General features: G+C 46.2%; 9 protein-coding genes across 9 annotated transcripts; 5 read left to right on the forward strand and 4 right to left on the reverse strand.

Annotated features, from left to right (window-relative positions):
- Window positions 1–197: 197 nt before the first annotated feature.
- Window positions 198–2,103, forward strand: PENARI_c004G11435 (uncharacterized protein; the record flags this gene model as incomplete). The annotated part of the gene is made up of 8 exons (XM_022629451.1): window positions 198–413; window positions 466–638; window positions 702–758; window positions 938–1,105; window positions 1,160–1,597; window positions 1,653–1,661; window positions 1,712–1,780; window positions 1,827–2,103. The coding sequence occupies 8 exons, from the start codon at window positions 198–200 to the stop codon at window positions 2,101–2,103; spliced, it is 1,407 nt and encodes a 468-aa protein (XP_022490709.1).
- A 1,636-nt stretch (window positions 2,104–3,739) lies between these two features.
- PENARI_c004G04263 (uncharacterized protein) lies at window positions 3,740–5,268 on the forward strand (the record flags this gene model as incomplete). Its single annotated transcript, XM_022629075.1, has 4 exons — window positions 3,740–3,927; window positions 3,981–4,348; window positions 4,407–5,122; window positions 5,212–5,268. 4 exons carry the CDS (start codon window positions 3,740–3,742, stop codon window positions 5,266–5,268), a joined length of 1,329 nt encoding a protein of 442 aa, XP_022490862.1.
- Window positions 5,269–5,816: 548 nt separating this feature from the next.
- Window positions 5,817–8,291, reverse strand: PENARI_c004G00803 (uncharacterized protein; the record flags this gene model as incomplete). The annotated part of the gene is made up of 2 exons (XM_022628906.1): window positions 5,817–7,547; window positions 7,593–8,291. The coding sequence occupies 2 exons, from the start codon at window positions 8,289–8,291 to the stop codon at window positions 5,817–5,819; spliced, it is 2,430 nt and encodes an 809-aa protein (XP_022490737.1).
- A 1,256-nt stretch (window positions 8,292–9,547) lies between these two features.
- On the reverse strand, window positions 9,548–10,416 carry PENARI_c004G12219 (uncharacterized protein; the record flags this gene model as incomplete). Its single annotated transcript, XM_022629500.1, has 2 exons — window positions 9,548–9,777; window positions 9,825–10,416. 2 exons carry the CDS (start codon window positions 10,414–10,416, stop codon window positions 9,548–9,550), a joined length of 822 nt encoding a protein of 273 aa, XP_022491238.1.
- A 572-nt stretch (window positions 10,417–10,988) lies between these two features.
- On the forward strand, window positions 10,989–12,171 carry PENARI_c004G12007 (NADPH oxidase family protein; the record flags this gene model as incomplete). Its single annotated transcript, XM_022629483.1, has 4 exons — window positions 10,989–11,081; window positions 11,131–11,821; window positions 11,875–11,936; window positions 11,989–12,171. 4 exons carry the CDS (start codon window positions 10,989–10,991, stop codon window positions 12,169–12,171), a joined length of 1,029 nt encoding a protein of 342 aa, XP_022490828.1.
- A 1,700-nt stretch (window positions 12,172–13,871) lies between these two features.
- On the reverse strand, window positions 13,872–16,073 carry PENARI_c004G04321 (uncharacterized protein; the record flags this gene model as incomplete). Its single annotated transcript, XM_022629079.1, has 2 exons — window positions 13,872–15,613; window positions 15,659–16,073. 2 exons carry the CDS (start codon window positions 16,071–16,073, stop codon window positions 13,872–13,874), a joined length of 2,157 nt encoding a protein of 718 aa, XP_022491026.1.
- A 655-nt stretch (window positions 16,074–16,728) lies between these two features.
- On the reverse strand, window positions 16,729–18,005 carry PENARI_c004G09549 (casein kinase family protein; the record flags this gene model as incomplete). Its single annotated transcript, XM_022629352.1, has 2 exons — window positions 16,729–17,885; window positions 17,933–18,005. 2 exons carry the CDS (start codon window positions 18,003–18,005, stop codon window positions 16,729–16,731), a joined length of 1,230 nt encoding a protein of 409 aa, XP_022491001.1.
- Window positions 18,006–22,400: 4,395 nt separating this feature from the next.
- Window positions 22,401–22,729, forward strand: PENARI_c004G05027 (uncharacterized protein; the record flags this gene model as incomplete). Its single annotated transcript, XM_022629118.1, has 3 exons — window positions 22,401–22,415; window positions 22,598–22,649; window positions 22,701–22,729. 3 exons carry the CDS (start codon window positions 22,401–22,403, stop codon window positions 22,727–22,729), a joined length of 96 nt encoding a protein of 31 aa, XP_022490809.1.
- A 1,507-nt stretch (window positions 22,730–24,236) lies between these two features.
- PENARI_c004G10604 (uncharacterized protein) lies at window positions 24,237–24,897 on the forward strand (the record flags this gene model as incomplete). Its single annotated transcript, XM_022629407.1, has 3 exons — window positions 24,237–24,616; window positions 24,669–24,686; window positions 24,741–24,897. 3 exons carry the CDS (start codon window positions 24,237–24,239, stop codon window positions 24,895–24,897), a joined length of 555 nt encoding a protein of 184 aa, XP_022490718.1.
- Window positions 24,898–24,944: the final 47 nt, after the last annotated feature.

Genomic DNA, 24,944 nt, shown 5'->3' on the forward strand with positions numbered 1-24,944 from the left:
CCCGGGGGTTGGCCGAGATGGTGGGCTTCATGCGACTGTTGGGGGCGATAAGGCTATCAAGAAATAAACTACCGATAACCAAAATTCAAAAAGATGAACATTGCATATATTGTCAGGCCATGAGTAAAACTGAGGGCCTTCACTGGAAGTACCAAAACTGAACATCAGAGCAAAAAAAACCATTGCAGAATTAGAAGATGGCTGCTGATCAAGTCACCATCAGCGATGAGCCCAAGGGACCCAGCATCACAGCCGAGGCAGCTGTCAAAGCCATTAAGGCCGGACGAAACAAAGATGTTGATATTGCTGCACAGATAATTAGCGACTATGCGAATCAAATGGATGGTGAAAGTTGGTCTGTTGAGGAAGAAAGGAAATTGATCCGCAGAATTGATTGGAGACTGATTCCCACTGTGAGAAACCCTTTTGTCACCGCGAATATCTTTCAATACTAACATAGAATAGCTCTTCGTTTGTGCTACTCTATCAGGGCTTGATAAAACTGCTATTTCGGCAGCTGCCATTTACAACATCAAGACGGATCTTAATCTTACCGGGGATCAGTATTCATGGCTTGGATCAGCACCATTTTTCGGTGGACTGGTATTCATGGGTCCTTTGGCCTACTGTTTGCAAAAGTGAGACACCTACTATGGTTTCATTTGAAAACTTCAGGGTGAACTCATATCTAACTTACCTAGGGTCCCGGCTGTGCCGTTCTTCGCTTTCAATGTCCTCTGCTGGGGTATCCTTGAAATGTGTATGGCAGCATGCACCAGTTTTGGAGGCCTTTTTGCGTGTAGATTTCTTCTGGGTGGCTGCGAATCACTATTGATTCCAGCTGTCACATTGGTTGTCTCGATGTGGTATCGACCTGAAGAACAGCCAAAGAGAAACAGGTACCAGGTGACCTATCACTGACCATTAACACACTTAGACTGACGTGGATCTGCAGCATCATTCTTAATGTGGTCGCTCCGATTATCAATGGCTTTGTCGCTTGGGTTGTTGGGTATTACAATGGGCCATTCGAAACATGGAAGATTATTTTCCTTTTAGTCGGAGCTCTCACTGTCGTCACATCTGTCGTGGTGTATTTTGTACTGTACGATACCCACATTGTCGAAAAGAAAAGGAAATGACTGACAAGATCGAATAGGCCAAACAACCCGCTGGAAGCCAAGTTCCTTACCCCCCGGGAAAAGTACATCGTCATTCAGCGCAAAGCAGCCGATAACACCGGCATCGAGTCAAAGACCTTCAAGATGGACCAAGTCTGGGAAGCTATCTTTGACATCAAGACATGGCTGATTTGGATTGCCATTGCTGCTTTGCAAGTACCAAATGGCGGGTTGACAACATTCAACACCCTTATCATCTCAAACCTTGGCTTCGATTCCCTTCAGACCTCGCTTCTCGCTATGCCTCCTGGTGCCATGAGTACTCTGTCCGGAGTCGGTCTGTCTTATCTGGCTGCTACTACAAGACGGTATCGTACAGCTATTGTGACAGCCTCTATTCTTCTGCCCCTTCTTGGTGCGGTGCTGTGTTATGCGTTGCCGCGAACGAACCTTGCTGGTCAGCTCGTTGGGCTATAGTAAGTTCTATAAAAACTTGGATTGTCTGCTTATGCTAACTTCAGCTCTTCATAGCATCTTATAGTAGGCCAAAATGATTCCCAGAGCGTGTTATGCTTGCTAACTTCCCCAAGTACATACTGGGCTCCCTATATCACCCTGGTCTCGGTATACCAGGCCAACATTGCAGGTCACACAAAGAAGTAAGAAACTCCCTGGAAACATAAGTTTGAGTCTAATGTACTTTAGGATTACACTATATGCCTGGTTCTATATTGCGTGGGCCACCGGAAACATCATTGGACCCCAAACATTCCGAGCAGATCAAGCCCCTGAATATACCGGTGGGACTGTGGCGATGATTGTCTGCTATATCATTGCAATGTTTGCTATTACAGCGTATGGCCTTGTCTGTTATTTCAGCAATAAGAAGCGCGAGGATGCCATTGACGGTCGCATGGCTGCCGACCATGACTGGCTGGATATAACGGATAAAGAGAATGAAGGTTTCAAATATACTACCTGAGGCTTTTGATTAGATTTTAATGGAAATTACCGCGAGCACTGTAATCAAGAAGTACTGAAATCTCTATGGAACTACGCTAGCTAGGTAAGAACTGGCTAACACGAATCATGGCCGAGCTAGTCTAATCAGTCAATTGAGCTGAGTAATCCGATCCCGATCATCTTCGGTTCCGAATTAAGGCGATCACCCGTAGCTAAGGTCAATAAGGCTCTTGCGTAGTGTGTCGACCCTAGGGCAAATTTACAGCCTCGCTATATAGGGACGATTGTCTAAAAAGAGTGTAGGGCGAATGCGCCTATATACGCAGAGATCAACTAGCAGGCCGGTGTCGTAGACTAGAGGAAAGGGCTGTCTTATCTCGAGCGCTATGGTCGCATTAGTCGGAGCTAAGGAAGAGAACAGGGCCGGACGAGAGAGGGCAGCGTAGATTGCCGGCACAAAATCGCAGAGGAGCCGACGAGTCATACATAGGGGAAAGGGGGTGGCGGAGCTTAGGAGCTCGGTGATCCGTATCAATAGCAAAAATACCTTACCTATGAGAATTAGGAAGAAGGAAGGCGAACAGGAAAATCTAGGCTGTTTGGCAGGAGGAGTGTAGCAGGGGACTATATAGAACCACGCACGGGCATCGGGCATGCATAGGGACCGTCAGCGCTAAACCGTAACAGATAAAACTAAACCCGAAGCAGCCTCCACCGTGGTCGTCCGATATGGTGTAAAAGGAAGCCTAAGTGGAATGGCCACGCATTGGCGTAGTCATAAATCTCAAAAACCGTGGTGTTTCCACATCGATATTCTGGCTAACTAAGCATGTCCTAGTGTTCGCGCTATACCTAGTTAGAATTAGGAGGCGCCTACCAACACATCGAGATAGCCTTTCAAGATGATTGGCCGAAGAGTCCTAACAGAAGTATAGAGCGCTTCTATCATGGGTGCAGATGAAACGTTCATAAAAGGGCAGAGACTGCCTTCTGGGAATTTTGTCTTTCGATCATTCTCTCATCTAGAAAAAATCAAGAAGGCCAAGGATGGCGACCGATTGGAATGCCTTTGTTCAAGAGTCGGACCCTGAAGTCCAAGATGACTTTGAGAAACCAACGAAAGATAAAATACAGGCAATGCACAATACCTTTCGAAGGTTGCTACGTTTCCCTCTTACGCTTGACTCCCCAGCTAACTTTGTTATAGGTTCACAAGCAATCTTGATCCACCAGATCATACATATTGGATCCGAGCCGAAAATCTCACGTTAAGAGTTATCGAAGGCTTCTTTCGCTGGTATTATGGGGACCATAACTTAGAGTACGAGTCGGGCTTTCTTACCATGACTCGTTACTGGAGAATGTGGCTTCGTGAAGAGAGAGATAATCCGCTGCCAAAGGAATTGTCGCGGAAAGTCACCAAAGTGAGTTGACAAAATCATCTCTTTATTATCACATTAGCAAGGGGCTTTCGCTTACGATCGCAGCTTACACTTAGCCTTAGCAAAGAATGGGATCTTGACAAGGGCGCAAAAGAGCAGCCTCCGATCAATATCGATGATCTCTTATTCACCACGTGGCATCTTCTAGCAGCGTGCGATTTAGCGTTTCCCGCCTTTCGAATACTTCTTCAATTGAATACCTTACGGAAGATGATGTGCTCCACAACTGCCCGGCCGGGGACATTGATTGAATCGAACGCGCATGAGAATATTGGTGATGCCTTGAAATGGAAAGATGTGGCTCTTTTTATGGTGAAACATCCAGAGGATCCCAATCGCCGCGAACTTCTCATGAGGGTCAGGCACCGGCTTATGAAAAGAAGACGGAACAAAGGTACCCCGTAAGTGACGCAATGGATTTAGCCGACTACATACAGTGTTCTGACTTTCTCAGACCCTATTATACGTATACCGAGCGGAATGACAGTCTTGGTCTTTGTGTCATTCAAGACATCCTAACCTACGCGTTCCTCGACGACGCTTTTGACAGTCCCTACCTTAAGACCCCTCGGGACATTTGGAGACTTACGGATATTCCGGAGCATCGTCTTAGTACTCCAATTCATTTCAAAAAGAGCATTCGTGAGGTTTGTATCATGCGACGGACCATGTATGACGAGGCTCATGGTGTCATCATGAATCCGGTTCAGCCCTGGAAGTGCAAACAAGCGGAGAAATTCGAAAAAGCTGCGAGCGCTCTAGCCGGATTCAAAGACGAAGGGACATTCTACAAATACCGCAAGGGCGCCGCTGCAGAAGTCAGTAAGTTGAGGAAGAGCAATTTAACCTCGACGAGCACAATTCTGACCTAGTTCTATAGGACATCTAGATGAATATTCACGGAACATTGTCATGGGCCATGAGAACGGAAAAACGTTTGCCAAGTATGTGAGTGTGAGAGATGACGTCCAGTCTGCCTTTATGGGGACACCAGCGAGGAAGGCTTTACTTGACCTGTCGTGCAATGCAAGCCTTACCCGAGATATTTCTGCGCCAAACAGTCTGAACGAGGCTCAGAAATTAGGCCTCGAATTGGATCCCGATTTGACCAGATTGAAGGAAGCTACTGCTCTTCTTCGTCGCGCCCTCATCAAAGATTTCGGGCAGTTAGAAAAAGCCAGGAAATTTGGAGAGTCTCGATACCGAGAATTGAGAAGGCTTCAAGAAGCCATCAGGACACACCGAAAACGACTGTTTAATGCCGCGAAGAAGCGCAATCGAGATCATTTCTTCGATAATATCGGAAACCGCATAATTGAAGCCAATCACCAAGGAAATCCGATCAAATTCAATCCCGACCTGTCCCATATACAACCCGAAAGAAAGTATCTAGCCGATCTCGAGTTTAAAAACAGGGATACGGACAATCTAGACCGCGCAACTTTGATCGAAGATCGCATCCGATCCCTAGAGCTCAGGCTGCAACTTGAAAAGCTCCACATTCCCCAGGGCCTCCATAGAAAGATCGATTTCAGTAAAATGGAAAGGAAAATTGCTGATGTCAAGGAAGAAGACGCCAAACAAGCCAATTCTACCGTCTGGGAAAGCAAATCTGGTCTCGAATGTCCAATTTGCCTGGGACGTTCAAGAGCCGATCCAGCCGCCAGAGAGTATAGCTTCTCTAGGAAGGATTCTCTGGTCCGGCATTTCAAAAAACACCAGCTACAGACTTCTTTTGGTGAACTCAGTCGCCCGTGTGACATCCCAGGTTGCGTTGACTCTTCACCTTCACTTCCACTGTACTTGTCACATCTACATAAAAAGCATAGAATTTCTCTTTGAGGATAAGGAAGTTGAATCAAGTGAATGCGGCGGACCTGAATGAGGATACATGAGAGCTAATGATGCTCTGAAATGGAAAGATATCGAATTGTACATGGTGAAATATCCCGATGTTCCAACGTCTCAAGTCCTTCTGATGAGGGTAACACACCGACTTAGCAAAATGATTAAGATTATATGTGGAGAAGTTCACGGGACGACTGAAAGACAGGGAACCCTGACTGCATCGATTTGCATGAGAGGCTATTAGGAGTAATTCTATCGGTAGAATATGTTTTACTTAGACGGATACGGCCGCAATCAATATGCCATCTTTTCCTCTTAGTCACTTATTTTTCTGCCTTCATGGAATTTTAACTGGTCAAACTACGGAAAGATCTGTCTTCGAGTCATAAGGCATTGAGATGTGATAGATTACCTAACTGTATATTTTATTGTTGGCTTCAAGTCATTGATCTGGTAGTACCCAGTGATTTGTGTTGTCGTTGTATATCGGAAGAAACAGCTTCTCAACAGGACCCAGTTGTAACGTGCTGTTAAAATAACCTTTCCCACTAACTATTAGACAAGGGCCCTGGCGGCACCTGTCAGAGACCCGTTTTACGGCAAGCATTTGAAGCTTTTCTCTGTCTTCACGGGCTTGGGCAAACCATCGATCGTCCTCACATAGGTTGGCAAGCACGCCGTCTTCGTAGTGACGGACAAAATCAACGATACCGTCCGACGGAAAGAAGAAGACAACAAACGGGCAACTATCCGAAAGCGGCTGGAACGAAGCATAAAATGACTCAGGGGTCATATTGAGTTGACAGCTGCAGATGTTCGATGACTGCTTGATAATGGATATTTTATTGTGGGAAGGCCCAACATTCGGAAGAAGTAAAGTTGACTGAGGCATAGGCTGAGGCTCATATACCACTGGGGCAGTGTTTATTAGCGCAAGTTGCATCGGCGCATCGTTTATTAGCGCATCATCCATAGGCGCAACATCCATTGGCGCAACATCCATCGGCGCAACATCCATTGGCGCAACATCCATTGGTGCATCATCCATTGGCGTATTGTTCATTGGCGCCGGATCCACTGGTGCAACATGCACTGCACTATCAATCTGTCCAGGAGTTGACCCACCATTTATGGGCCTAGGCATAGAAGACATCGGTAGGTCCGGAGCATTTCCATCATTGAAATCTGGAAAGAATGACCTGAAGATATCGCGCTTGACGGCGAAAGATGTCATAATTGCGCGAGCTGGCTGATCTGCTGAGTAGACATTATGCAGGAATAGGTACCTTTGGTCAAAGAGGAAGGTGCTTGAGGTTGTCATCCCACAGCGTTGCTCTAAAGACCAGTCGTCTTGGTTGTCCAGACTTTGGATTGCTGGTGGGTTTTCAATCTTGCGTGGAACCATGTCCCTAAGGATAGCGGCAATATGGTTGCTGCATTCCCTGACTCTAGATTCATCATACACAAAGAGCTCTGGGGGGCGTAGCCGAGTCAAGATTCCATGTATGGCGGCAAATTCGATAGAACCTGTTGGACGAGAGCTTTTAAGGAACTTTGATCCTGGAAAGATAAATCCAACTTTGTTCGCACACAGCTTAAACCGCGTCCATAACTCAGAAGTGTCGAACTTTCCTTTTAAAGGGGATTGGCGTACGCCAAGCGGCCGAGAATCTGTAAGGCCATAGAAATGGCGCATGGAGAAAAGGAACAACTGTCTGTAGGCTGCCCAGAATCCGTATTCCTTTGACCCTACTTTTTGAATATAATCGTTTTCTGAAATTTGAACTTGATGTTTCAAGTCGCGAGGACAGACGTAGCACTTGAACATTGACTCCCTTATGGTGCCCTTAAATTTTGGAGGGAGCACCCTCTTGATGACATCAGTCATAGCCTTGAGGTATTTGGTGTTTTCGAGAAATGTTCGAAGTGAAGGTATGATTTTTGGGTATCCCAAAGCGGCGTGTCGGAGCTGTGCCCTTATGGCATGGTCTCTGACATCTTGAAAGGCACTCCCATCTTGAAATATTTGATCAATATGCTCACGATCGGCAATAGATAATCGTGGGCATCTGCCTTCTAATAAGGTGAGGGTTGTCTGATCTAGGATCACGGGATTGAGGCACGTCAGTGACTGCCATGCCTCAAAAATCTCTCCCAAAGAATCCGCAAGCTCCTATTAACATTAGTATGACGATGATGTCTCATAGGAATATCGTACCTCGGGGCATTTGAGGCTAGGGAGGTGTGTCCCCATGAACCAAGACTTCCATAACGCTGGGAACTGAAGAAGCAAGTCTAGCTTTTGCCCTAAATTGAGAAAAGCGTCTTTGTTTTCCTTGGGGTGGTAAATTCTGTTGAATTCGCGACACTTGGTGGGTGACCATTTCGCAAGCCACTCCTCAGCGGCTTCTGTCTCTCCTCGTTGCTGGTAGTGGCGTGTATTGCGAAAAATGTCTCCATCTGCAAAGCTCTGGGAGCTTTGATCACACTCGCGCAATCTCCTACGACAGTCATCGTCCAACTTTGCAGAGTCATATAAATCGAAAGCCCACCAGTAATCGCCTGGGTCGAGCCATTGAAGCGCAGCAGCAATCCGGTGTTGCCCCTGGTAGCAACGTAGCTTCTGACCCTGTGGCAGCTCTAAATCCTTGAAATAACCGACGGGTGAGCCTTCACCAAGTAAGTGGCCTAGGTCCGTAGAAGACACTTCGCATGGGATCCAGGTAAGAGGGTCTAGTCGGCGACACCCCTCATGCTCGAATCGATGAATAAGACGATCAATATGCGACTGTCTAAAGGCTCGAGACCCATAAACATCACTTCCCTCAAATAAAAGTTGATCTAGTTCTCTGACTCTGAAAGAGCCGATGCGGGCTGCGGTCAATTTGCGAGCAGTCTCTAGATCTTTAGTCGCCATGCCGAAACCTCAGCACTCAGTCGGATAGCGTTGTGCGACAACTAAGAACCGGCCGTAAAGGTATCTGGAGTATCCTACGATACGGGAAATCTCATTCCAAATGCGAAAGCCGTGGTTCTCATTGATCAAAGTCGTGGTTTGGGTGATCCATAAAAACTGGCGATGCATGGGCCACACAATAATGAACCAATTAGTTGGGTGGTTTACGCGCCCATAGTGTCTCATGAACCAAAAGAACGTCCGATTCTCTTCATCTTAGGAAAAACCACGGTTTCCGCGAACTATAATTTTCTCGCGGAGGCCGAGGTCTTCTGATCATCTCTATCATAGGAAAAACCACAGATTTTCTTTTAGCTCAAGCCCCTTCGGGGGAGCCTAGACATCGTTGGACTAGGTAGATCCTAGGAAACACCACGGTTTCCGCGCGCTTTAAGCTCCTACGAACCAAACGATCATCCGACTATCTGTATCATAGGAAAAACCACGGTTTCTGTAAAATCTGGTCTTCTCGTGAACCCGAGGGTCGTTTGATTATCGCTATCACAGGAAAGACCACGGTTTCCACGAGCTCTGATTCTCTTGCGAACCGCGAGATCATACGACAATTTCTGTCGTAAGAAATGTCACAATCCTTTGTAACTCTCGGCGATTCCCTATGAATCAAGCGCCCGTCAGACTACCGGTATCTTAAGAAACACCACGATTTTCGTCCACTTTGATATTCTCAGGATCCAAAAGATCATAGGATGATATCTATCCTAAGATTTACCACCATTTCCCCAACTTGAATCATTTGCTGAATCAAACAAGAATTGATTTTGTATCTAAGATAATACTTAATTTGTTACAACTACCATATAATTGGTTTGCAATCAATAGTCTACGATTTTCTTCCAAGCTGATAATCCCACGAATCAAAAGGATCATGAGATAATACTTATCCCAAGTTTTACCACGATTTCCCCCCACTGAATGTATATCTCATATACTACTTGATTAGTTAAAATACTGTTTGATCGGCTGTATGCAAGTATTGCGCAATTGAATAAATAGAGTTCTTCTTTTTCCTCACGTTTGGAAAACATAGAAATGACAAGCTATAAGTTATGTATTCTTCTCTATTTCATCCTGAGTTCTTCAGAAATAACTTCTACTTCCTTAGCAGCTACCTCTCGGGAAAACCGAATATATGGCTTGAGGCACGCGGCTCCCGGAGAGAGCTGTAAAAAATCATGCTAGTCATCGTTAAACCGGATTTAGGATACCGAAGAAGGAAAACTGACTTTCAGGAGTTGACTGGCAGGCTGTGTTCTGGTAGACTCAACAAAATTCATAGCGTTAGATCCCCAGTCAGACACGAGAGAGCCAACTTTTCGCAAGAATGTACTCGGCTCAAGGCATTCAATGATTATGTTGCCGACAGACTCAATGTCACTTTGTGAGTCCCTAATATCGTTATTTTGAAGCATGGAGGTTCCTAGATTTCCTAGTTCATTTAGTATTTGATTGACTTCTCTTATCATGACAGCATACCTATCTTGACGGCACCCGTTACTGACAGAAGAATAGAGCTCGATGATATATCTCCATGGGTTATCTTCAGACGTTTGTGAATATGCTCGAGGCCTGCCAAAATCTCCCGTGAAAAGGCCGCCACTTCAAAAAGCTGAAGGCGACCAAGGGGTGAGCTGAAAATTTGACCTAAGGAAACATCCATGATCTCATAGACCAGAAATATGGCGCCCTCGTAATATATTGCCTCTTGTAGTTCAACAAAGTTTTTATGGGGGCTTGTGATCACTCTTGATAGCTCTGATTTGGTGGTTTTCACCTCTTTAATAATAGCCTCCGAGAATGTGTTGTTGTTCGCATGAACAACCCATCCCCGTCCTGCCTGGTTTATCTTGAAGCTCTTTCGATATCGACCCCAAGGGTTGCAAGCTGTCTTTGACAGTGCAGTGAAAGCCCCCTGACGCTGCTTCTGCAGTTTAAGCGCACCCTGTTTGGTTCCTTGGACTGTCGATTCAGGTTCTGCTAGAGGCCGCTTCAAACGGGCGTCGGACCTAGGAAAAACAGAGACCCGATTATGGGAGGCTTTGGGATTGGTACCCTCCTGAGCGGACATTTTTTGCTGAAACTTTGTATTAAAAAGGACAAGGGAAATGGTGGGCTTTTATCAGTGACACACGCAATGCTTGAGGTTTAAAATCGTGGTTTTGCCCCACTTTCCAAGCGGTCCGGTACGCTTTAAATAGAGGTCATCACCTTCCAAAGTCCTTTTTCCAACTAAATTTGTTCATCCAAATGGATATTTTCTTAGTTTACCTTTACGTCGTGGCAGCACTATTGTCTTTACTTTTTCTTCAGCAATATTTTCATCCTCGGCCGACTTCCCGTATCCGTCGCATGTACGGCCTAGTTAGGCGACACATAATACTCCCTTATTTGCTCCGAAGGCGAGCACTATGGGGTCCTATGACGAGGCTACAAGCAATGGTGTATTTTATTTACATCGGTGGCACTGTCACATGCAATATACTTGGGGCTACAGAGTTAGATAAAGCTCGGGCTCGTGCTGGATCACTTGCCCTGTTACATCTATCTCTTTTGCCTGTGGTCCCTCGCTTGGCATTCGGTGCCGCCTTTTTTGGAACTTCCATTCATACTTATCACCAGCTCCACAGAGGAATAGGTACTATGGCTATCTTTCAGAGCGTGCTGCACATAATTTTGTCTATCCAGATATCCCCATTTGACTTGCGAGAAGTACACCAGAAGAATGGACTGATTGTGAGCAATCCTGTTATCTTCAAGGGTGGTACTAATCATACATAACTAGGCAATGGTTTCTATTGGAGTATCAACCCTGGCAGTGGTTCCGTTCATCCGTCGTCATGCTTACGAAGTATGCATGAAATTGCATCTCTCTATAGGGGTATTTGCCGTGGTGATGGTTTGGATTCATATGAAAGACAGATATGGCTTAAATGGCAAGCTTTTGATCTCTGCTATTGGCCTACTCATCATCAACACTATGTTTTATGGCGCTCGCGAGCTGTTTCGCAACATTACGAGAAGTCAAGTTATGGCTGTTGCCCAGCGCACGCCCTTGGCAGGTGCTGTGAGGTTAGACTTTACGCCTCCTCGTCCATGGGAAGTTCATGCGGGTGACTACGTCTATCTCAGAGCGCCAGGTGTTCATCCATTATCCTTCGCAGAGTCTCATCCTTTCAATATCATATGGTGGGACCAAGACAAATCTGGTAGGGCAAGCAGGATCCAGCTTATCTCTAGGGTCCACTCCGGATTTACTAAAGACTTATCGGCGATCTCGCACGGCTCACTCAGGGTGCTGGTGGACGGTCCATATGGAAAAGCTCTGAACACAAGATACTGGGACAACTTCCTTTTTGTTGCTACGGATATTGGTATATCGGCTCAAATGCCTTACTTGAAAGAGCTGATTGATTTACAACGTCATCCTCGCCGTCTAAGTAGGGTTTCGATCATCTGGGTTGTTGAGGATGACCGTACGCTGCTTTTCATCCCAAAATGAGGAAGGCGCTGACAAAAGGAAATCAAGAGCACAGAGATTGGGTAACAGATGAGGTGCAGCACTTGCTAGATGTGGATGCGGCATACATGGTAAGCGGGTATTCCAATCAAATCTACTGAGGGCCTAAAACTGATTCAAAAGCTCTTCCACTGGACCACTTATTCCAAGACCAAGATAGATACAACTTATGTTGCACGTCGTGGACGCATGGTATTTGGCAACCCGCATATGAAGACGGTTTTGGAAGAAGAGTTTGGGAAATTCTCTGGCAACGTTTTACTTTCAGGTGAGACCACAGCTACCACATATCTGGATCTATCCTGATGATTTGGAGTATCCGCGAGTTCCGATACAAAAGATGACTGTAGAAGCTTTGCTTTGAGTAAAGGAAAACATGTCGATTACTTTGAGCACGAGTTTCAACCCCCAAAGCAAACAAGAAACCTCTTTGTACCGGATGACAACATTCCTTTGGTTGCATAATGCTCGGTTATATGTCAGACATGCGGATGATATGAATCTATTTAATAAAGAGTACTTGATATAGGTAGATAAATACATAAGAATCAAAATTGTTAGCTCAAACCTCTATCGAGCCATCTTCCCTCCCTATAGTGATCAGTAGTATTTCAGTAGACTCCTGCCCTCACAGGTTTAATGCTGCAAATCATTTTAGAGCTGACGCCAGTACTGAGAGCAGCCGGTCACCGAATGTGATCCCTCATATGATAGAAACCACTCCCTGTTATGCAGGAGTCACCCGGTTTAGTGAGAACCTCTTAATGACTGTGTCACGAAATTGTCGGCCCTCGGATAAGCTTAGCGTTGGCCACACTTTTGCGCTTTTGTATGATGGAAACCGTGGTTTTTATTCCTTCCTGTATATTTATAGTCGCTCTATTTCTAGCTGCTAAAGATACGCTGCTTTGTCTGTAAATTTCACAGCATATCCAATTGAATGAAAATGCTGAACCTCCTCGCTCGCGTCTATCGGAAATTCGGCCTAGTGGCAGTACACGTTACTGTCGTTCGCCAGAAACACGGCTCAATGCGTGTGACAGAGTCGAAATTTCCTCCCGATTCGGCGATAGATGTATGCCCTGTTATCTACCGTCGTCGGGGGCTTGAAGGCTTACATATCCACCTAGGTCGATATACACCTTTCTATTCCATACGAATGCCACGCACAGAACTTAAGCTACTCTCCCGATCACAAAGATGCCTGTTAGGATATCGGATTAATGGGGTCATGTATTTAGAGATACAATTATTCTCTTCAATAAACATTGATGTCAATGTACCATCTCAATCCTTTGTGAGGTTCATGATATTAATAATATAGAAAGAAATATTCATTGCAGAACTTACGCTTTCAACTGGCGATATTGCAAATAGTTTCAGTACTTACCAGCTCAATATGGACTTAAAGTCTAGATTGACGGCCACCCCAGTTTCTTTCTCAACGTGGTCTTGGATTTTTCTGATCTTATCTTGGTAGATGTGTGGCTGGCCGAAAAAGCTTTTGAGCCCAAGGAAATCGAACTCAGTGTTTATATGCGAAAACACAAGACTCGCATGATAACTGGGGCCTTCGCTCATGTCATGCGAAATTGCAGGGCTAATTGGAGGGCTACATTAGGTTCAAGTCTTGAGCGTGGTTCTCTGGAGTATGTACTATGCGTCTCCCTACAAGGGAGACTCGACTAAAAATGATACTAACCTGGCACGAAAGCATATTATGTTGCAGTTGAATCTACTCTTCGTCGAAGCTTTAACATCAACACAGTTTCACTCGCATTGCGATTTTATCTTCTCCCGCCGCGTCTACCGAGCATCCAAGAAATCAACGACATCATATATTTATTATGCTCAAATATCTTATGAACTGACATCTATTTATTTTTGGCTAGGCACGCCTGCAATTGCATTGTTCATTCTGGTTGAGCTATATCAAGTATTATATACCTAAGTCTCTGTCCTTCCCAAGCGCAGACATGATAAGCAAATATCATTTCTTAAATCCATCATAATTCCTCCGAATCACCATTATTGCCTGGCTGCTGCATATTCGGATAGTGCATATTCGTATACTGCATTGGCTGCTGCTGGAACTGCTGCTGCTGGAACTGCTGCTGCTGGAATGGGTGCTGCTGCTGGAATGGTTGCGGCTGCTGGAATGGTTGCGGCTGCTGGAACGGGTACTGCTGCATGTTTGGCTGCTGCATGTTTGGCTGCTGCATGTTTGGCTGCTGCATGTTTGGCTGCTGCATGTTTGGCTGCTGCATGTTTGGCTGCTGCATGTTTGGCTGCATGCTTGGCTGCTGCATGTTTGGCTGCATGTTCAGCTGGTGCATGAATTGCTGCATAAACTGCTGCATAAATTGCTGCATATTAAGCGGCTGCTGTATGTTCATCGGCAGACCATTTTGCGAATTACTATGTCCGAATTGCTGGAATTGCGGCATCTGGGATATGCTGGAAGCTGCATCAATTTGTTGTGGCATGTGAGGGAAGTAGTTGGCATCTCCCGCACTAGGCAAGCCCAATATCCCACGCTGTGACTGGTATCTCTTGGATTTCAATGTCAGGCCAGACAGTCCCGATATAGCATCTTCTAAGCGGACATCAGGATCAAAGCCCATAGCCTCCGCAATCATTCTGTCCGCTTCCTTTGCCGAGAGAACCCTCTGCAGTGATGATCTTGAGAGGCCAACCGGACCCTCAAAGGTCCCGTCATCCCCTTGATAATAGAATCCAACGACGATATATGGACATTTATCGCGTGTGGGGCATATTTCCCCAACTGCGACCCACTTCAGGCCATGCTCACATCTTTTGCTACTCCGAATGTGGTCACGGAGGTCCCTCACTTCTTTTTCGCCTCTCATGGTGTAAGGAACACCGACAGATTTTGCCCCTTCAATAGCCATTTGGCCTCCAGCTGCTGCACTTGACACAAGACGTACTCTGCCGCTTGCATCCTCGGTCACAAACCGTGCGCCGACCGTTCCAAGAGACTGCACCATTTGAATTCTTTCCCCGGTAGAGGTATAGCCAGGATTGATCAAACGGCTGACCTTTCGTGGTATCAATGTAATTGTGCGTGTTGGACCTCCTGCAGATGTATGATGTAGCTGAAGCCCCATTGACTCGGTCGATTGTGGCACCAGCCCCGGCTGAGATCCTGGTGGTACCAATCCTGGCTGAGATGCTTGTGGTGCCGATCCTGGCTGAGATGCTTGTGCTGCCAATACTGACTGAGATGCTTGTGCTGCTGGTCCTCTCTGAGAACCTTCCGCCGTGTTGGTAGCTGTACGAGATAAATTTGCCCATTCACTTGGGTATCTTTGCGCCTGGCAGAACTGTTCGACGGCTTGCATCATGACATGCTTCAGTTCTGGTTGAAGAGCGGCTACTCTCCATTGCCCTAACAAGCTGTCATAACGAATAATCCCAAGGTCTGCATCTTTTCCTCCCTCGATGTTCTTCTTTCTCATGTATGCATTCGCATCGTCGAGAGTTTTCACAGAAGCTTTGATGTTCTCCGGACAAGCTGCGCTCTTGATATCAAGTCTTGGGTCCTCTTGAACTCCGGAGTAAAGGACTCTCAGGGTACCAGTTGCATCGGCATGAAGCTTTTTATGATAAGGAGAGAGCTCTCCTTCAACGTGTAGCTCAGCTGCAGCTGCTCCCTGATAGAATTGGTCGTTCTTGTTGATTTCTCCTGGGAAGAGTCGCGCGGACCCTGTTTCGGCCCACTGTACCACTGGTACTCTGTTAAAAAGCGCCGTGGAATGATTTAGTCACTTACATCCAAAAGCCGCATCTGCCTTTTTCTTCATCTCTGGATCTGGATACCTGTCAGGATGAAGAATGAATTTCAGTTCCTTGTACTTGACGCTCGTATTCTGAGGCATCGCGTTTTCCCACGCACGCCTAATTTCGGATGGGTCTTTTTGAGCACTGAGGATCGCCTGGACCAGCTTCACACGGTCCTCATGACTGAAGTCTTTATATCCCATGTCTGTATCCCCGTCAGCATCCTTGTTGTTAACATCCTGAGTAGATGGCCCCGAGGAAGACTCTTCCGAGAGAGAAGGAAGAGCAGGGTACATTGACTCTGAAGCAGGAGAGGGTTGTGCTATCGCAGGAGGTGCAGTCGGTTCGGGCACCACCTGGGCGGGAAGTCCCCCGGCCCTCGCCTCATTGCTTGGCTTCTTTGACATGTTTCTCTCTGTTTTTCTTTTGATGCTGCTTTCTGACTTTGAATAGAAGGAGTAGTAGGAAGGACTGGGCTTCGTCTTAAATAGATGATGCTGGAGCACGCTTTTTTCGAAAACAACGCTTTTTTCGACAACCACGCTTTCGACCTCGAGTAACGTTTTTTGAACGATACCGTACTTGCCATCCTTTATTAAGTCTTACGGCGCGTTTCTATTTTTTGCACAATCACAAATGGTCCCCGTAAACTAGAGTCTTATATTTTCATTAGACAGAACTCTCATACGTCTGCCTATTTCCTCAAAATAGAAGAAATCAGTTGGATTTTAGATAATGTGGGCTAGTTGCAAAAGGGTGGGAGCCGGATGATCCAATACTCTGCGTCATCCGCTAATTATAGCTACCAAGCCTTCGACAAAAGGGGGGTTATTTTGCCCACGTTCAATATCAGAGACTACTTATTCAATGGTTATTGTAAAAGCCTGCAGCATGCATGATGGGCTTATTTAAGTTGGCACAGATATCCACGGGTGTCCTTTGGCAAGACTAGCAATATCTCCTTATCAAAGCGGAAAATGGCAAAATAAAAAAAATGTGAAAAAGACACTGATAATACAACAAGTTTGGATCATTAATTTGCAGCATTGAACGGAACACGAATTACATATCTTTCTTCGTCAGCAGGTTGGCACAATTTTTCCAGTACATCCAAGCGTCTCTCCACATCCGCCAACAGTCCTCATCAAGTTTCATTTGCTCGTAGGCGGCATCCGATAAAATTTTGGTCCAGTACCTGTTATATACTGGGATCACCTCTAGTAAGACTCCCACATATTTGTAGATTGTGAGGACGATAAGCCTTTGCAAAGGGAGGGAGCCACATTTTGCCATGCATAGATACCAACGAAGGTCTCTCCACAGCCTGTTAGGAAGATGATATACGCCCATATGATAGTGTCTGCGTTTCTGAGACGGCTTTTCCCGCATCAAAAGAACGAAATAAATCGTCATTATCTCATTCAGAGATCCCAGAAGGAACTTCGCCTGCTCTCGGCCCCATGGTGCTTTTGGATCACCAGCGCTATCCCCAACTGTAGATATTTTGGAACCAAGATTCTCGAACAGGTCCCCAGTACTCTTGCTTGCAAGAGACTTCAAGGATAATTTTTCTCCCTGTGGGGAGCCCAGCCCACCAAGAATAGTTCGCCCTGGTAAACTCTGACGTGCTGTATGGAAGTACCGCCGAAGTATAATATAGTCGGCTGGATTCATCTCCCTATCGGAGATTATTGATACAAATCCCTTCAAAGGCGACGGAATTTCCGCCAAACTCGGCTTTCGCGCCTGGAACAGATCCCATGACGGAGGCCCTATGGCGAGATAGACCAGTATGTCCGCCACTGCTTGGAGGTCCTTCTTTGTTGAAAATTGAGAACTATTGACATTTGTAAAGTCTGCAAGAATCACTTGTGGTGTCTGCCATGTGGAGGCTCCCATAGCAAATGAAAATGGACTAAGTTGACCATGTGCAATGTGATGTGAATGCATCCATTCAAGTCGAAATATAAGTTGACTTGCAACTTCTAGCACCAACGGCATGTCAAAGTATCGATTGGATCGGTCGAATATTTCTTCCAAGGAAGGTCCGAGCGCATCGGTAATCATCGTCTTTTGGTTATAAGCTTTTCCAAACCAATAGAGTGTTGGAATTCCAATGCCCCCAGACAGGGTTTGCAAGATTGTGGCCTCGTGATCCAGGGTTGAAGCCATCCTTTCGGTCTTGATAAAGACTTCTTCGAATGTCTCTTTGTGGTAACCTTTAAAATATTAGAATTTTGTTCCTCTTGAAGATAAGTGAGCTTACCTATGCCCACTCCCATGGGCTGGAGCCACTGGCTCACACGAAACGGTCCAATATCGTCCATGTCGGGAGACATCGTCAAGAGTTCTTGGATTTGTGTGTCTGGCCCGGCAAGGTCACTTATTATAAGTTTCACGCACCACGACTTTTCAATTGATGTTCTGTGGTTCATCGCCACGGGACTCTGGAATGAATGGACTCATGATAGACCCACCGATAGACTCATGATCGTCACGCCTCAGGGGAAAAGGCGTCATGCCTAAGGGGAAATGGGCGTAACGCCTTAGGGGTATGGGCGTCACGCTGATATCAAAAATAGCAAGTACGTTTCGGTCGTGTTTCGATGAAGGGGTTGGAGGATATAAAGTGAGGGAGAAGGCTCAATGAGAAATCAAGACTCAAATCAATCGCAATGCCAAAACCAGCTAAAAACTCAACTGTCTGGAGAGAGAACAGAAGAAAGCGCGGGTCACAGCCAGACCCTCACAAGAGAATAAGGGCGGATCGCATGCGCTGGTATCGAGCCAAGAGGTCCTCATTCAAGAAAGCAAATGATATTTTTGTTGACGGTTTAGATACTGGCTGTGATCGGCGTGTTTATGTTTTGGTCATGAGCACGAAGCAATCCCAGGTTCGTTACGCAACATACGATTCCCACCCTGAACTGGAATGGATTCCAAATGTTGAAGACGTGGTAAGATCAAATAGCTCCTACCTTGAAGAACCACATTATTCATTTTAATTAGATGAACCACTGGCCTAGACCAGAACTTTGGGACCCATCTAGCTTTGATGACACTCAGCAACAAAAAGAAACAGCAGAAGCCAAAAAAGGTCGAACAAAAAAAGCCATGAGAGTGTCCCGACCACCCATTCTCAAGATCTAAGCCTTGACTATGATTCGGACAATACGCACAGGAACCAGACGCCACGAAATCAAATGATGTGCGAAGCTGTTATAGTCACCAATCCTCATATATCAGCACATCTGTGAAGTCGATGCGAATATTGAATACATCAGAGGTGATAGTTTTCCGAAAGGCCATAGCGGAGGTAATAAATGGGAAGAACTTCAATTCCAGCGCACTATACTAGGCTTAGTCCGTAGTTTTGAGTCAATATCACAAGTCGTACCTCCAAAATAATTTGTCGGTCAAGCGGTGTAGGCATGAGCAAGTAAGCGGGATCACAGTTAAGTGATAACTGTCTTATCCAACAGTCGACCTCCCAAAAGTCTAGCTTATTCGAAGCACACCCAAGTCCAAAATCCTTGCGGAGCTCAGCTATTTTGTTCCGGACTGCCGTCATGGATCTCTCAAAGCTGCGGTACCGGAGGAGTTGGGATATAGTTGAGTGAGTGAGCCCGATAGATGCGAACCAGACTACAAGAGCCTTTTCCTCCTCGGTCCAGGAATAACCAGTCATTAGATTTCAGAGGGTGGGGATATTGGCAGTGACCTTGAACTCTGGGAAACCACGCTGTATGTAGGTACTGTTAGATCGCGGTCACATGATGCTATCGTTATGCGCCTACGCCGTCGCACTAATTTAAGATGGCAAAAGTCCCAAGGGCTAGGTTTCTGGCTTGCATCTACCCTTGTAGGAGCTTTTGGTACCTTTCTGTTTTCGCTACTAGCGTCATATGCAGAGCCGCTAGTATGAGGGGGTAAATCAACGCTACCACCGAAAGAGAGTTGCCGCGAATGATTGTGTTGGTGATGGCTGGTATGCTCCACAAATCCGGTTATCACCTCAGCTGTGATGCGCGCGACAGATTGCCGACCGTCTCGGGCGAGGCCCAGCTATCTTCCGTTGTTGGTGGCGTTAAAGGCTCTTGATCCCTTCCTTTTTACGGCGCTAGCGCCAAGCTCATAATGAGTCCAGTATGTTATAAACAGGATAGACCCAGGGCCAGGGCAGGTCTGCTAGCCAGAAAAAAAAGCTACTTTCCTTTCAAATTGCACGATGAAACCACCTCGCTGGTCAGCTTCTGAAGCGAGCCTTTTGATCTCATTGCGAACTCAGTTCCCACATCATACTTGGGAGGAACTGGCGTCCTTATTTAATTCCTATCTTCCTGTTCAGCGACAAAGGTCTTCTGATGGGCTAAAAAAGAAATGGAAGAAATCGAGCCAATTTATGTACCATACCATTCCTCCCTTCATTGATCACCCGGCCTTCCCCCCTCCCTAGTTGCCCAGCTGTTTGCTAACGTAATACACAGTCCCTTACACGTGAATATGGAACCGGAGAAACCCTCAATCATGTTTACGCCCGAGGTACAGAGCGCAATTTTCTTCTATGTTCATACTATTTCTGGTTTCTTCTTTCTTGCTCTCAGAATTCATTCACTAATCAAGTCATACAGGGAACCGCTCTTATAGACTCGCTATAATTTCTTTCTTTTTTTTTTTTTTTTTTGGGTTAGAAATTCTGCAGGGTGCCCAATTTTGATTTAATATGGATGAGGATTCCTATTGGTTTGGTTTTATTGTAAGGCTGAGAAATACATTCTGTTCCATTTCTCTCTGAGGTCGTAACTCGTGGTGCGAGATTCAAAGTCGTGGTGCGAGAAAGTCGTGGTAGGAAAACAAATAAAGGTACAGCTTCTGCTCGCTACAAAAAGTTCCTGGTATTCTACACAATCTCATATCTTTTTCAATCATGGCGAGATGCGATCATTCTGCATGGCTCGAGTTTTGGCAAAGTGAGGCAGGGCCTTTAATAAACCATGGCTGGAGACTTCCACAGATTACGAAGAGCTTGCCAAGCCCCTCAGAGCAAACACCCCAGATCACTTTCTTTTTAGGTCGTCACCTTAAAGAGAAAGCACTTCGTTCCCTTTGTGAGAGTAACTACAAAGGGCCACGACGGAGACATGCCGTGAATATCAGGACTGATAATCGCACACTGCATGCTTTGCATCCCCGGCTTTTCGCTGACTGTGACCCAACATGGCAAGCCCTACAGCCAATTATAGAGGGGACAAGGAGCTGCCATGAAGACCATGTCTTGTCGATGGGCCAGTTGCCCCCGGATTGCTCGACGCATGACGTTATTATGAGCCGGTTACTGTTCATGTTTGTAGACGTGATTTGTATTTTTGCAGATGATGTTGGGGGGCTCAATGCCGTGCATGATATGTTATCAAAGTGGGTGCGCGTTGGATCTGCATCTTCCCTTCCATGCGCCATACGACCAAGGGTCATCATTGTTGTCAGCAACACAGCCCACAGCGTTACTCACGATATACTTGACGAGACGGACTTCTTTTTTGAACTCAACTCTGCTCATCCAGATTTACTTCAAGTATTCTCGGATGTCCGCCTCTGCCGTCTACCGTCAGACGAGCTATCTTCCGAAGCTCGATTTCTTTCACTTGGCGCTGATATTTCAAAGCAGCTACACAACACACGCTTTACCCGTATAAAAAACGGAGTAATGTTCTCTGCCACTCATCTAAGCGACCTATTTAAATTGGCCACTAAAAATGTCTGCCTTTCCCCTGCTGATCATTTTGATTTCATTTCTGCTACAAGACAGCAAAACCCTCTCGATGGAGCTTTCAGTTCCCATCTTATAGACTTTCTCAGATTGAGTGGAAAGGCCACGCTGCCGTATGAAGGCATAACCTCCCACATTGCTTCAGCTATCCTTATGGATGCCTATCCACCAGGGATGCATTGTCTGTGGCGCCTCCTTATGTAATTTTGCCCACTTACTAACAACACGACAGTTTTCTCCCCTCAGGCACTATTTGAAAAGCTTTACCACGAGATCTGCTACCTAGCACACCGAGAAGTATATATTACAGAGGAGCTCGCGAAATTCCAATGCGAACGAATTGGGAAACGGGTCGAAACCCTTTTTAAATGCATGAGGCTCGAATCTACTCAGTCCGCCCAAGTCCATGATGACAATCTGAGACCTCATAATAGGTATTGGGGATGGTTGAAATCCAATAAGACCTGTTTCGTGTGCATCAGACGAAGTCCAGAGCATGTGCTTCCTTGCGGTCACTCCATCTGTGATATCTGTGCCATGACATTCGGAGATATCTCTTTGTTGGCAGAGGATGAGTATCTTATTCCACGCTGTACTCTCTGTGGGGCCACTAAGCCGTTAACGGTTCGCATAAAGCCAGCCACATGCGCCGCTCGGGTTTTGAGCATTGATGGAGGTGGACCGCGTGGTGTTATCCCACTTGGGAACCTTGAGATCCTGCAGGAACTCTTGGGTTCCGAGTTATCCCTTTGTGACATGATTGATCTTGTAGTGGGTTGCAGTTCTGGTGGGCTCATAGCACTCTCAAAGTTTATGCTTCGCATGGACATCACATCTTGCAATGCCCTATTTCAAGATTTGGTTAAAAAGGTGCTTTCGCCAGCAAGAAAGAAACGATTGCTTCGATCATGGCTATCAGATGGTTTGTATGATGTCAAAGCTCTTGAAGATGCTTTACAGGATCATTATGGCGCGACAAGGCGTATGTTTGATACACCACAGGCTTGTATATCGGCTGGGAAGGTCGCTGTATCCGCAAGCGAGATCAAGATGGGGGCTCCGTTCATATTCACCAACTACAACGGGGCAGCGCCTCATAGGGCTCAATCAGGTTTGATTTCTGGTCATACTATCCGAGCCTATTTTGTTCTGACATATCTATAGCTTATGGGAGGCTTCGGCCTGACAGTGCAAGCGAACCGTGTGTTTGGCAAGTGTAAGTAAACAATCTCCCAATGCTGCAATTGCCGCTAAACTGATTCCAGAGCCCGTGCTACTGCTGCTGTTCCATGGTAAGTAGATTCTAATGTTGGTTTAATGACACTGTGTTAACATGCCATAGCTTGTTTCCTACTATTGAAATTGACGGGGTTGGATCCTTCCAAGACGGCGGCATGAGAAGACATAACAATCCAATCAACCTCGCTCTCTCAGAGGCAAAGCATCTGTGGCCGAATTGCCCCAATCCCGATGTTTTTATTTCCCTTGGGACAGGATCTGAAACTGAAAGCCTCTCTCCGACAGTCCCGCGGTTCCGCAACGTACTTCTGGACGGGTGGCTTCCACGTATCTATCGGTCCGTCTCTTCATCTTTCGAAGGACAAAATAACTGGAAGGAATTTCTGGGGGTGGTCGATGATACCCATCGAGAGAATTACTTTCGCTTTGACTTGTCTATTCCCGGTGGATTACCTAGACTGGACGATACCGAATGTATGGATAGGCTGTCAAAGCTTGTCCGCGCTAATCCATTAGGTGACCGAACACAGAGAGATGCGGTCATCTCGTTACTTGCCACGTCTTTCTTCTTTCGCCTTGATGCCAAGCCGGAGTATTTTTCTGGTCTAATACAATGTGTTGGTTCAATTCGCTGTCGAGCTCCAGCGCGGCATGTAATTGGATGTCTGGACAAGCTTGATTCTACCGCTAAGGAATTCTATAAAGATGGAATAAACTTGGGTCTTCAATTGACGACTGAGGATATTTGCCAGCATTGCGATCGATACTTCCGACCAGTGCGATTCGTCGTCCGGGACGTGAAGGACACTTTCACGCTATCACTTCGGTTTGGTGGCGAGCCACACCGACTCAGTGCCTTCCCAAACAAGATACAATGGTTCACTGAACAACAAGGACTGGAATGGAGTTTTGGATCTCTTGATCATAAGTTAAACTCTCGTGGAGGTTGTCCTATGTGTGAAGGGCAGCAAGCCGGGAGGCCGAGGAAAAGGAAGTATGCAGATATCTGATTTACTTCTTGTTCTGCCCAAGTGCAACTAGACATCGCGATAGTGTCGCGTTATAGTCCTCCAGTGTCTGTCTCAGATATTCAATCTGCTTCTTCAATTCATCGATAGTTCTTTGGTTCTCCACATGCGCTTTTCGTAAAGATTGGAGCTCACACGCTGGATTTATGGAGTCCATAGCTGTAAAAGAAATCAGAATCTATAAGAAGGAATTGGACCACAAGATGCAAACCTTCGGCAATCAGCGGATGTCTCGTAATCTTTGAGGGGAACGATTTTCTCTCCAGGAAGGTGTACAGAAGGGTTCTGGAAACCTCGTGGACTCATGGAAGCGCTTCGTCTTTAAAAGTGATGAGATGTGATACACACCTGCATGTGACAGACAGGGATGTGCCAAGGGCTCATGTTGGCAGCATGTTGGACTCAGGAAGGGGCCGCTGTAAAGACCACGATCTTCGCGGCACGGCCGCTTGGGAATCGTGGCTCAACAAGATTTAAAAGGTGGAAACTCTGCAATCCTCCGATTCACAACGCTTCTTCTGTTCACTAGATCAACCATGGGAAGCTTCAGCGACGAACAATTTGAGCGCCTCTTGGCAGGCCTGGATCAGAATACTGACAGCGAGCCGTTTGAAAATTTTCTTGGCAACCTAGAGGACATGCCAGATATTGCGGCATTCAGTTCCTTTTGCGACCCAACCCTCGTCCCGATGATCAGTGACCACCCGGAAAGCCTTCTTTCCTTCCCCCCGCTCCCACCAATTGAAGAGGAGGCATCTTCTCCAAATACGCCACCTGTCCAGCCATCGGATGAATCACCCTCGGCCCATTCTATTCCGACATCTGCGCCCGAGATAAATGAGGCGTTGGAGACAGCCCACTGGGCAAAATTCTTAGTCGAGTCGCAGCGGTCGCAGCAAGAAGCCATGAAGGTGGAGTGAGTCAGGCATGCCCCATGGTCTTTTTCCACTTTTCTAACAACAACTTAGATTAGATTCGTTAAAAGCGTGAGCATTCTATATCATGATCGCTATACATGTTGCTGATCATGGAATTCATAGTACCTTTGAACAAATCCGCAAATACCAAGTCGAAAGTCTGAACCCCTGGGTCTTAGAGGTCCACAATGCACTTCAGGCACTCGGCTACCTGAAGGATGAGCCTCCGGCCTCCGCAACCGATGGCGAGTTTGACATCAACATCATCGATTTCCCGTAATCACACCAATGAGACGATTATCTATGTTTTCTCCATTTCTGGCGCTG

This window comes from Penicillium arizonense, assembly GCF_001773325.1.
Source record: "Penicillium arizonense strain CBS 141311 chromosome Unknown PENARI_contig004, whole genome shotgun sequence".
Taxonomy (NCBI): domain Eukaryota; kingdom Fungi; phylum Ascomycota; class Eurotiomycetes; order Eurotiales; family Aspergillaceae; genus Penicillium; species Penicillium arizonense.